Raw genomic sequence first — 12,680 nt, 5'->3', positions numbered from 1 at the left:
ATAAATAGATGCAGTATAGCGTAGCAGGTGAAAAACACGTTCGTATCGTTGAGAAGATAGAAAGAAAAAAACAAAAAATGTCACTGTCAAAACGTACTCCGACCGTAAATACCAAAGGTCGATTTCGAAATCATTAACCGGATAAATACGGTGATCCAACGTGAATCAAAATTGGCAAGTGATAGAATGATTATTAGAGAGACATGGTAAAATAATGATACTTTATTTTCAGATGTACGTACCTCTGCGATTGAACGGCCGAACCCGAACGGCAACCTTTATTTTATCCGTAGCCATGATTTCACACCGGTAACGCGCACTGTATATCCCGATCACAAGGAACTACTCGATGCTTTTGTTGTACACAAATACGATATTCACACGATCTTCATAGCGCTACATTATTCTCAACCCATACCGCGAACTTTTCATTCTTTCAAACGGCACTACGTCTCACCGAGCCCATGACACACTTCGCCATATTGCTTGAAGCTCGTCGTGCGCCAGACGACAGTCGTACTATCGAGTGAACGTGCTTCCGAGAACTGCCGCTAGGAACGCTCGCGAGCCGAAAGTCCTATGACGTCACGTGTTCTGAGCCATCTGTCATCTGGTGACCGAATATGAAACTAAAGGACAGCAAATTATTCGATCGATGGAGAAAGGTTACACGGCAACAAATCACCGCGCGATTTGAAACGTTCGTATATTTTTACGCAGTAAAATGTAAACGTATGATAAAGTTCTATGACAATACTTATGAAAAACTTATAAAGTTTATATAATATATACAAAATTATAAGAGTTATTGCTTTGCATATTACGATAATAGCGTTGCCTAATGTTCTTACAATATTTAAATATGAGTTACGAGTATTCCGGCTTCTAAACTAAATAACTCTATTATATACAATCACGAAAATCAATAATGAATTATTTTTTGGTACTCATTATGGTAATTGTCAGACACAAAACATGATTCATCATTCGAAATACAAAAAGAATAAAAAACTATATCTTATATCTTTTTACAACAACAAATTTCAAATTCAATTCGGTTTATCACTATCGTAATGATATTATAGATATATCGATTTATCAAAAACATAACAATATTATCAATAACCTTATCAATAGCAGCAGCTCTATTTTTTATACCACAAGTCGAAGCATAAAAGCACGTAAATAAAGACACGTGATCAACATCTAGGGGAAAAAGGATTAAATTCACTATCATGAGATATTAAATAGAAAAATATTTTTCTAAACATTAACCTCTTAAGTATACAAACCGAATACGTTCATCAAGTTTACAAATTCAATTTAAACATTTCCTATAATGATACGAAGTAGTCCCTAAAGATTATACTTCACTAGCAATTATCAGCCAATAGCTGATATACATAGTATACGAAATATACACACATTATTACATGTATTTCTTTGACAATTTTTGGCGGTAAACCAATTTATTTTTAGATAATTATGCACTGATTCGCTTTTAAATAATTATTCAACAACATAATAATCAGTTTGTGTTTAATATTGTAGGTATCTTATCAATCTGAGGTGTTATCAATGATTATTAAATTTACCAAAGTAATAAGCTGTTCTTCAGAACATCCATCATACCCTGTATCTAATCTTCTGCAACATCGTTCAAATTCCTCATGGCGTTGCGCAAAACCAGGAGAAATGCTTGCAACTGTTATTTTTCAACTGGCAGAATCATCTTGTATCACAGGTTTAGACATTGGCAATTATCGTAGTTGCGTAGTAGTTGTTACTGCTTCTACAGCATCAGAACCTGACACATGGCTTCCGATTGTGAACCATCAATTCTTAACACATGATGAAGCTGCAAATGGCAAATTTAGAGATCAAGTACAGATATTTACAAAAAAAGACCTAAATCCAGACACAATAAAAATAAAGTTTGATCGTGTAAAAGTAACTTGCATGCAGTCAGCGAATTTAAAAGAATTATTTGGACTGTCCTTCATTGAATTAAAAACAGAAGTTGTACTTGATCTGGGATTAGATATTTTTGGAAGATTCAAATTGAAAAATCCTGAGGAAAATAACATTGATGACATTAAAGAAAGGTATATGAAAATGATTGGCCACAAGAAAACAGATTATAAGGCTGAATTGCTTGCAAAAGTTAAAGAAACAGGTATGAGTAATTTTTCTAAGCGACAAGAAGAGAATAGAGAACCAATGAAAAGGCCATTATTGCAAAAGTTGGAAGCTGGCAAAACAGAAGAAGTATTTGGGACTAGGAACAAAGATTCTGATAGTTCAACTTCAATGAATGATACTAAACATAAAAATGAAAAAGTTACAAATGATAAACCAGTAATAAGAACTCCATTTGGTGATGTTGTATCTTCAACTTCAGTTAAAGAAAATAAAAATGATATAAAGAAAAATGACAGCCAAAAAAATAGTACAATTTCAAGAAAACGTACTTTATCTCCTGAACAAAGTTCCTCAAAACAGAATAAAAGAAAACAAAATTGTTCTCAATGCCAAGATGAAAACAAACTATGTAATAACTGTGGAAAGTTACCAAAACCTAAGACAATAATTACACCTAAAAAACCTGTGAAAGAACCAAAAAAATCATTTTCAAAGCTTTTTGAAGATGTATCATTTTCACTTAGTGGATATGTTAATCCACAGAGAGATGAAATTAGGAAAAAAGCTCTTCAAATGGGTGCAAGATATATTGCTGATCCTAACACAACTAATAAAAGATGCACTCATTTAATCTGTGCCTTTAAGAATACACCCAAGTATCAACAATTAAAGGGCCACTCTAAAATTGTCTCACACACCTTTGTTGAAAAATGTTTTAGTGAAAAGATAAGGTAAGATAGCACAAAACTATAACAAATAAATAAATAAATTAATACTACGTAGTAAATAACCTTTTTCTAGATTTCCTTGGAGACGATATGCCCTAGATACCAAAGACAGTGCTGAACCAGAAAGTGAAGAAGAGATTTTAAGTAGTTCATCTCCACTCAATGCATTTGAAGAGGATACGGATTCAGATTCTTATTACTGAGATCAATATTTTTATATTTTTTATGTGTTGAAAATAAGTGCTGGTACAGAACTCAATATATATGTACATAATAAATATAATTATTTAATATATTAGTTCTTATACAAAATTCGCTTGTTACTAATATTACAATTATTATTGTAATAATAACGAATTTTGTTTATTACACATGCTCCGTTACCAATTAAAATTAAAATAGATATGTTCATGTAATTGAGTGTTTTAACAAAAGAGATACGTTCCTTGGATATCATAACAAGAATTTAAATTTAGAAATATTTTCAAAGATTCAATTGTTTGGCGGTAATACGCATTATCGCAAAATCATATCAACTAAAACTAAAAAAATCATGATTTGAATACACAAAATTTTTGGCGATATATTGCGATGATTTAAAATACAATTTAACTTTTTTTAAATTAATAATGGATGATCATTGAAACGTTATACCGGTTCCGGAAAATAAATCGTCAATTGCATTCAAACACCAATGGCGTAAACTTATAAACTTCAAAACTCGTCTGTCACTCAGATACCAAAATGGGTGATACAAGGAATGTCTTTGGCTTTGAACTTATACAAGAAATATATAATAGCCAGATTACAAAAAAGGAGGATGTTTTAATATTATTCGTTCATTGGTATCTTATAAAATATGGATTCAGATGTATTGGAATCGGCGATTCTGTAAGTTGTTAAAGAACAGTGCTTTATAAAATATTGCGCAATTCTAATGCTTTATGTAGTAATATTTTTTTTTGCAAATTTATTCGTATAATTAAGAAAGAAGGTACATATATAAGTTCTTATCGAAATTTTGTAGTGCATAACCTGTACTAATCTCCATTTCGGCATGTCCAGTGTAATAAATGATTTATAATACGATTTTAATGTAGGTACAAATATTGTCATTGTATAAGCTTGAAGATGTAGTGAAGTACAGTAAAACTTCTATACCAGCACTATTATAATATATATAAAAATTGTAGGAATAGAGTAATCTTCTAGTGATAATTACAAAAGGTTTTATTTTTTTTTGTATCAGAAAGCATTTGAACCAACAGAAAAAGGATCACAGTTACTTCCAGAAGGATGGAACACACGTCCAAATTATGCATTACGTTATATAAAGGACAGCAAATTGTTCATATTTCATGGTATAAAGTCTGATGAAGATTTACTTATAAATTTGTTGGTAATTTAAATTACATAATATGTTACACGTTATAAGGCAATCTATCTTATCTACAATGACAAAATAATAACTGTAAATATTTTATTTTGCAGAAAGTCGATGATCAAAATGTGTCCAATGTTCAATTTCCAATTAATCAGACTGTAAATGAACTTCATGGAGCTTTAGAATCTGTAATACCTTCATATCAAAATGTTATAAATGTAATTCAGGAAGATCTTATACACGCATTGATTCCTGGCAATATGGTCGTAAATTCTACTCAAACAAGCTCTACAAATGATCGATCAAGAGACAATCCATTAAGGGTAGGAGAGCCGACATGTCCACCGTCTGCATCATATCCATGGTAATATTCGCATCGATTCATAAGAAAACTATGAGTAATTTTATATAAAAAGAAATGTCTGTTATCATCTTTGTATAATAAAGGCTGACAGGGAGATAAAAAGAGAAGAATCGATGCGATTTTAATATATTAAATTTACAAATAACATGTTTGAAACATCTTTACAGAATTTTCATAATTCCGATGATATAAATCTGGACGACTTGTCATCAATTTTTGAATTTTAAATCTTTACCGTTTAATTTCAAGCATGAAAAAGCAATCCTCTTGAGAATTAAAAATCTTACATTTTACGAATACAATTGATCCTGCAAACGTGATTGGTATAAACATTTTTATTTTCTCCATGACATGCCTAAAATAATTATACTCTCTTTGCAATACTACAGGAACATTATGTAAAGCAAGCAGTAACTTTATGCCAATATTTTATGTTGGAACCTTGTTAAAATATTTGTTTAAAATTTTAAAGGAACCGTGATGCTGATCCTTTAAGAGTAGGCGCTGCAGATTTAAATCCATTTGCCCAGGGTAGTGGTATGATCTTTGATCCATTTTCATCACAACGTAATCGTATGAACCCATCTAGACCTGGTTTAGGAGTTCCTGGTAGACTACCACCGTAAGTAAATAATAAAGAAATATAAAAGATATGTTTTTATTTGTATTAACACTGCCGTTTTCGTTATTATCTTATTATAGAGGTGCAGTACCACCATTTGCAAAATTTGATCCTTTTGGCCCGCCAGACATTAATCAACCAAGACCACGTCGTGACCCAGACAACGACCACTTACCTCCACCAGGATACGATGATATGTTTATGTAAAACAACAGAACAAAATATAAGAAATAAAACAAGTATACTTACCTAAACCATAGTTTCGTGCAGATTATTATATTAATATACTTCTAACTTTATAAAAAAGAAAGAAAAAAAAAATTGTAGTATAACGAAGTTATTTGAAATAAACGATTTTCATTCGCTTGCAAAAGAAAAGTTGTAATGAAACATTTTATTTTGCAACGCATCAGACATATAAATGATACATCACAAAATGTTTCTTCACAAAACGACTTCCATTCTTTTTTATTTCATTACTGATGTTTTACAATATAACAAAATTTTTCATTTAATTTAATTAATGTCTTTAATACAGCATTAGGTAGGAAATTACATTAATAAATCAAATATACAATAATCATAATTTTTGTTTAAATTGCGCTAACTCGTTAAATTTATTTTTTGCATAATCGATTCGAAAGGAGTGACTGTTCTTACTTCATTACGTCGGTTCAAAATAGAGGATTTCTTTGCTACCTAAGTTGTTCCTGTTCTGTATTATTTATATAAATTGAAACACTATTATTTTTTTATATTTTTGTTAACGTAAAATAGAGTCATCATATGAAACGAATGTTCATGATCGCCGTTTATAAAATAGCAGCGATTAAACGAAACATTTCGTGCATTTTATGGGTCATTTTTCATTTTCTGAATAATAAAATAAAATTTGACACAGCGTTTCGATTCAATTCTTCGAGAACAAAATCTTTCTTTCCTTCTTCTATTAATACTCTGTGAATACGCGATATAACAAATATTCAGATCAAAATATATTCCTAAATACAATTTTAAATAAGATCTGTGAATACCAATTGACTATTCGATTTAACTGTGGATTATAATTCTGGCCAACCCTGAAAAGATCTTTAAATATCATTTTCATAGATACCACGTTCTGCGATAAGTCCAATCGTTTGATATCCTTTCTAATTTTCGCCTTTTTTTCGCAAAAAATGTATCACAGATAAAATATCTTCATTCATAAACGTAACTACTTCAGACAGTGAAGTATAACCGCTTGAAGAAGTGAATCGATTTGCAAAATTAAATTTCACATGACAAAAATTTGATGGTAACTTCTACGATGAATTGCTAGTAGGTATACCTAATTAAAATATCAATATCTTACTTAAAAGAAAAAAAGAAGTTCATTGTAAAGAAAAGAAAAATTAAGAACATTTCACCGATCGTCATCAATTGTTAACAATAAACCTAAGGAAATAGAGAAAAGAAAAATTGAATAATTAGAAAATTATTCATTTTCGGATCTAAGACTCGATAATTTTCTTTTTTTTACGAATGTCCCTCGTCCCATCCTCTGGTAAAAAATATTGCAGTTTTTTTAACATTACAAAAAAGTAGCTGTACCAGGTTCAAATTTCATTTCGAGTCTGCGATTACGGTGAATGTACAGTGGTTATACAATGGTACTTAAAAGTTATGCACAAAAAGGACGAATATATCTTATCAATGGCATATCGTGCAATTAAATTCATTATTTAGTTAACAGTTCCGTACAAAAATTTCATCTGGTTTTCTTACACGCTAATTACCAAAAACTGGGACAGGAAAAAATACAAACATAGACTACGATAGTTCGTCAGAATATCGCGCAACCTTTGCTATAAGCACGAGAAACGATTATGAACGCAATTCATGTATCATAATTATATACAGAAACGTACATTCACGTTAAATCTGCAGACACATGAAATGATCTAAATATTACATTCATTAGTTTAGGAGCGAATTTTTTTTCTATCTTCTGAACACAGTTTAGTGTGGCGTACAGCATCACCGACAATTTTACCAAAATTGCGATTACGACTACAATATATGCTCCACACAAAATGCGTATGCAGCCTTTTAAAATTTATCGAATAAAAGTGGGTGTTTTTTTTAAAAATTTTGGTGAAATTGCCGTTAAGCTACGATAAAAGTGATATATAACTCTGGAGTGATTTTTTTTCTTCACTTTGTTTCGTAATATTCGTTATTTCAAGTTAACGCAGATTTCAAGTTCAGTAAGAGTTAAGAACACTCATCAATTCGGCATGCCATTGGAAATGCAACGCAATGTTCCTTTTGTTTGTTATATTTTCAAAATTAATGCTTGATCGTTTAAAAAATTTGCTAATTTTTGTGCAAATCGTTTTTTCATACAAAGCTCGAAAATTTATTCATGTGTGATAAATATATGGAAATGCGTATTGCAATTTTTATATTGATTGTTACTAATGTATACCAAATTTGATAATATAAGATAGAAAACAATATTTAAAGAATATTTACATCACAGCGTTCACTCATGTTTCTTCTTGCTTGTGTTATATGCAAAACATCTGCAGAAAATATGTACTTAATTACAATCTTAAAGTAAATATGTTGAATTGCTTAAAACATTTATTTATTCCTTTCATTTAATCATTATGGAAAACGTAAGTTATTTTCTTATTGCACTAACTCTTTAAATAACTAAATTTGATGACGGTTGGGTAGAGTTGCAGTACCAAAGGAACCACATTTTACTACAAATCATACTAATCCAAAGGTGTCTATCCCAACCATCCTTAAAGTATCTTGTATAAATAACATATTAACTAATGTTCACAAATTAATTAGTAACATTGTGTATTTTATTTCATTGAACCAAGTAAATGCAGCCTTCTAAAATACTTGTATACAATAATCCTAAAGTGACATACCAAGTATTATCATAAAACACATAAGTTGATTACATTTTTTGTTTATTCATTATACAAACGATCAGATCCATTCGAATTTTATTATTATTCATACCATGTTCAGAAGGCTTTTTCTTTTTTGTAATATTTTATATTAATTTAGTATCAAAAATAAATACAAAAATTTCGTAAAAGAAGAGTGCAAATAATGATACACAATTTATTTTACTCTTGAATCGCTTCATTTATGCTGGAGAATCAGACGGTGCAAAATATACTATTAAAATTGTTTCATAAGTACAGTTGCATTTCCATTGATAGGCCTTTCAGAACTGAGTTGATACAGTATGTCTCTTGTTATCAGGCGCGAAAACCTATACAATTAGGTATACCAATCAGTATGAATTAGTAACTTTTCAAAGAAATCGTTTCATCTATTGGATGCAGCAGGAGTTCTTTTGTCCATTCTTGAGCTTCAGCCGAGATTTGGGACGATACTTTTCAAGATAGGCCAGCTGCTTTGAGTTGATAGCGCCTCGTCTTTTACTGCAAAAGTAAACAACATTTGTATCTACTTCATATATAAAGAAATTGCATAAAGATAAATCAAAATGAATATATACTTACTCCCTAATTAACGCAACTGCATCTTCATACTTAAGTCCCAGTTCAATAAGGGCAAGTGCAACTAAGACTGGTGCCCTACCAAGTCCTGCGACACAATGTACTGCTACACATGCATCAGGAGACTCGCGAAATCGATTTTTTAGAAGCTCAAACCATTCATCAATGACCTATGATCAAAATTATGTCATTAAAATCAAATAAATTATATTGTGTGGTTACTTTCAGAATACTATTAAAATAATGTTTACTTCATTTGGTGGAAATGTGCCATCATCAAATACCAAGTCTATAACATTGATCCCTTCTGTTTTAAGTTCCTCAACTTTGTACGTTGGTTCACAGACCCTCACTACTTCTTTAACATTGTGCTTTTTCAGTTCCTGTTAGAAAAACAATGTTTATTATATCATATTACGGTTTATTAATATTTGTATGTGAACAAAAGTGAAAAACGTACTTGAATAAAAGTATGAATGGTCTGATCATTGGGCCGATCAGTAATAAGGAACTTCATGTTTTTGTATTCGATCTCGGCGGGTTCTGGTCTGATATCCTTCACCCTCATGTTGCTCATTTCCTTCTTGGACAACAAGTGGTGTAAAACTCCTACTTCTTTTATGCTTCTAAGTTTTATGTTTTTAATAATTTTGTACGACACTGTTTCTCTTTATTTTTGCAATGTGCCACACTATATGAAGCAACAAAGGCTGAATTTGACAACTTAGCCCATAGATGTCAGTCTTATAAAGTTGTTTTTCATTTAACTAATTGAATACTTTGTTATTTTTTTACAGAGGACAGAACAATGGGTTCACATGTAGACCTCAAGGAGGGTTGTTAAGGTGCAAATTTCGCTGAAAAGGTGAGGGCTACGTTACATTAGGCGTTGTTGATATGCGATCGATTCCCACTTGGGATCCTTGACTACGATTCGGAAGATTATCTGAAAAGAGATCACTGTGATAACCCTTGCATGATCCACCTTATATATAACAAAAGTCATTGACTTTAATGCTTACCTATTTGGCACTGGCTGCGCCTGGATCAGGTGCGCTCAGTAACTACAATGCTTGCATTTAATATTGTAAATTAACAATTGATTCTATTTAATTCTTCTATGTTTTGCGTGATGACTAGCTGATGATTTTTTGACTTCAAGGCAATGATCCCAATATTAAAAAATTTTTCTTTGCCTGATTAAGATGTTCTTTCCTTGTTTCTTTTTTAATAGTACCTAGCAGATTCTAGGGTATTTGGACGTGTCTCTCTATTTGTGTTGAGCCTGGCAGTATTCTGCACTATCCAGCTGAAACTCCATGTATGTGAGGATGCACTCACCAGGAAACTGTAACATAAACACGATTTTCATAATTATGTTATATATTAACAATTATAAAGAAATATATTTTTGATTTTTCTACTTGAATTTTTCTTGAAGAACTATTGCTTTTATACAATATTTGGTCCGTGTAAAATGAATGAAGGTTAGGTCCAGAAGACAAAACGTGACGTACGCATTTTTCAAAAAATAATAAACGCAAAATGATATATTTATAAAAGTAATGGAGATTCTACGTCAGGTCATTGTAAGATATTTTCGATTTGTTTCTAACAAAGAAGCGATTACGAGTTGTGAATGTTCGACACGTGCCAAATCTTGCGCCAATTTTCACAAGTATCCGCACACGTAATAAATATTCTTTAAAATCCTCACCCAAAAAATCCGAAACAATTGTCGTAATATTTTGTCACGATAATTCATTACGAATATGCAGCAGACCAAATTCTATCACTGAAAAAAAGTTTGCTCGACTACGCAAATTCCAGGGGATCTGCGTTGCCATAATGACATTAGTCGACATCTCGAAGCTCGAGTAAAATCGATTAGAGGTAAAGCTTGTATGCAAAACCAGGATACGATGTATATATGCATATTGTGACTATGACGCATCTTAGAAAATTCTATTCATCTACGTTTTGTTAATTAATCAATATTCCAATTCAAAAATGCCAAACTAGTAGCAAGAGAATACCCGCGAAAAATACAAAGTTTAATTTTTATTCCGTATTTTTCTCAAATTTATATTATAAAAGTAGTAAGGAAAGTTATCTTTCGTGTTTCGTAAAAATTTCGATTACGAAACGAAATTACGTTTATACGATTTCTTCAATTAGTTGATAATTATTTGCAAATGGTAACATGGAAAAATAAGGTGAATATAAAAATTATTACGAAATATATGGATTATATGGTATGAATTGTGATTAGGTCATTTAGTTACAATTTAATTATAAGCAATAGAAACGGATATGTTCACAAGGAAACAGTAAACCTAATGTCGCGTTAAAATCTTTTAAATTTATCGGTGGCGCTAGTTGCGCGTGATCTTGTTGAATGTGTTGAATTCAAAAGATTTCAAGTAGCGCCGAAGAAAGAAGACTTTTCTCCTTATCTTTGGCACGAAAGTTTTGCGTAGATGCCAAGCGAAACAGACAGTTTAATTTCGAAGAAGTACTTCCGTCATTTTGTGCATCTGGTTTCGAGGATTTGTACTGCTCGCAAATAGAAATGTCTAGGTCAACATTCCGAGGACGCGTTCATTAATCGAATTCACGCTATTCGAATTTAATTTGAAGTATTTTACGTTAATGATTTTTAATCAAAATTCTTAACTCAAATATGAACGCATGCAGAAAGAGATATGTTCTACCATATTTGCTTCTTACAAATTACTTTTACTAATAATCGAAGACGTGAAATTTTTTTTTATAAAAAGCAATATTAAAAAGTTTGTCTTTCAAACCTTCTTGCTGTAATTACTTTTCATCAAGCGAAGGTAAGTACGGAAGTATGTACTGAAGTATTGAAACACAATAATATATTTTAATACGATCGACACTTCTGTATCACAACTTAAGGCGATATTTATAATTTATAATTTACACTTTGAACGTTTTTTTCCCACGAGAGCAAGGTTATTTACTCGAATGAGTTACGTATCGACGCCAATCGTCGGTATCGCGCAATGAAAATACGTTCGACTGACAGTCGCCTCTTTACGGACGTTTGTGAATTTGAAACGCACATCGAACAAATATAGGCGCCGATACTTCGGGGTATACGACGAATAGCGCGGCGCGTCGTTCCGTCAGGATGTCGAGACGATTTACGAAATCGTCTTTTTACGTAACGAAAGCTTCCGAAGCAGAAGACGCCGGCAACATCTCAAACTACGATGACGGATAGGAAAAAGTGAGAGCGCTCGGATCGACGTACCGGAATAACCAGAATAATTGGCAGCCGGTACACGAACAGCCACCAACGCGACTCCACGCTTCGCAATGCGCTCGCTTCAAGGTCGAATCCATCTTGCCAACCCTATACGTCTATTATTCAATTTACGCCGGCCCTTTCGACGTTCCCAATTGATAATGAAAAGGTAACCATTCTTACGTCAACTTTGATTGAATGAATGAATGAAATTTGTAACAATTTCACCTCTAGATGAATTGATTTAAGACAATACACGTGATAGAAATCAGGCAGCCTTAACGGATAATGTAATGTTAGAATTTTTTAAATATTCAGGTAAGGATAATGACGCCGAAATGAAATAAATGAAAAGAAATAATACTACAATAAATAATCTTTTAATTAATAATGGAAATAGTGGTAAGATGAAATAAATGAAACGGAAAGATCTATTGTAGGGTCTCTTTAGACTTCTTGCGACTATAATACATATTTATGTATAATTATATTATGTATAATATAATTATCTTATATATTATATTATGTATAATTATCTCTCTAGAGTAATTTTAACCATTTTTTATGTGTATATCTTAGAAAACATAATTATTCAAATTTTCTGCTAAATATCTTTGATTTTCATTGCCTAAT

General features: G+C 31.5%; 4 protein-coding genes and 1 long non-coding RNA gene across 19 annotated transcripts in view; 3 read left to right on the top strand and 2 right to left on the bottom strand.

Annotated features, from left to right (window-relative positions):
- Positions 1-509, bottom strand: part of LOC100647628 (kinesin-like protein KIF13B) — a 168,957-nt gene extending 168,448 nt beyond the window's left edge. For 8 of the 10 annotated variants that reach the window (XM_048409262.1, XM_048409261.1, XM_048409265.1 and 5 more), the window contains exon 1: positions 243-509. In XM_048409262.1, coding sequence (XP_048265219.1) covers positions 243-297 — 55 coding nt within the window. In that variant the 5' untranslated portion in view covers positions 298-509. The remainder of the gene's footprint in view (positions 1-242) is intronic. The other 2 variants (XM_003398317.4, XM_048409266.1) reach the window with 1 other exon arrangement.
- Positions 510-574: 65 nt separating this feature from the next.
- LOC100647983 (DNA repair protein XRCC1) lies at positions 575-3,163 on the top strand. 2 transcript variants are annotated; one of them, XM_012312688.3, is made up of 3 exons: positions 575-700; positions 1,552-2,873; positions 2,944-3,163. In XM_012312688.3, the coding sequence occupies exons 2-3, from the start codon at positions 1,579-1,581 to the stop codon at positions 3,071-3,073; spliced, it is 1,425 nt and encodes a 474-aa protein (XP_012168078.2). In that variant the 5' UTR covers positions 575-700; positions 1,552-1,578; the 3' UTR covers positions 3,074-3,163. The 2 variants fall into 2 exon arrangements, with proteins under 2 accessions (XP_012168078.2, XP_003398368.2); XM_003398320.4 differs by lacking the exon at positions 575-700 and adding an exon at positions 1,191-1,459.
- A 365-nt stretch (positions 3,164-3,528) lies between these two features.
- Positions 3,529-5,499, top strand: LOC100647742 (proteasome inhibitor PI31 subunit). Its single transcript, XM_003398318.4, has 5 exons — positions 3,529-3,761; positions 4,120-4,269; positions 4,362-4,618; positions 5,091-5,240; positions 5,321-5,499. Exons 1-5 carry the CDS (start codon positions 3,615-3,617, stop codon positions 5,445-5,447), a joined length of 831 nt encoding a protein of 276 aa, XP_003398366.1. The 5' UTR covers positions 3,529-3,614; the 3' UTR covers positions 5,448-5,499.
- Positions 5,500-5,876: 377 nt separating this feature from the next.
- Positions 5,877-12,680, bottom strand: part of LOC100648104 (PRL-1 phosphatase) — an 87,282-nt gene continuing 80,478 nt past the window's right edge. For 3 of the 5 annotated variants that reach the window (XM_003398321.4, XM_012312695.3, XM_012312693.3), the window contains exons 2-6: positions 9,796-10,121; positions 9,234-9,719; positions 9,025-9,156; positions 8,777-8,943; positions 5,877-8,695 (exon numbers count right to left, since the gene is read on the bottom strand). In XM_003398321.4, the coding sequence (XP_003398369.1) occupies positions 8,584-8,695; positions 8,777-8,943; positions 9,025-9,156; positions 9,234-9,350 (528 nt within the window). In that variant the 5' untranslated portion in view covers positions 9,351-9,719; positions 9,796-10,121 and the 3' untranslated portion in view covers positions 5,877-8,583. Of the gene's footprint in view, positions 8,696-8,776; positions 8,944-9,024; positions 9,157-9,233; positions 9,720-9,795; positions 10,122-10,490; positions 10,638-11,580; positions 11,724-12,680 lie in introns of those variants that run through there. The other 2 variants (XM_012312696.3, XM_012312694.3) reach the window with 2 other exon arrangements.
- LOC125385790 lies at positions 11,856-12,491 on the top strand. Its single transcript, XR_007225428.1, has 2 exons — positions 11,856-12,216; positions 12,282-12,491. It is a non-coding gene; the product is annotated as an uncharacterized LOC125385790 (long non-coding RNA).

Source organism: Bombus terrestris, chromosome 10, assembly GCF_910591885.1.
Source record: "Bombus terrestris chromosome 10, iyBomTerr1.2, whole genome shotgun sequence".
In the NCBI taxonomy this organism is placed as follows: domain Eukaryota; kingdom Metazoa; phylum Arthropoda; class Insecta; order Hymenoptera; family Apidae; genus Bombus; species Bombus terrestris.
Note: the sequence above shows the minus strand (reverse complement) of the source record. Positions and strands in the feature narration are given on the sequence as shown.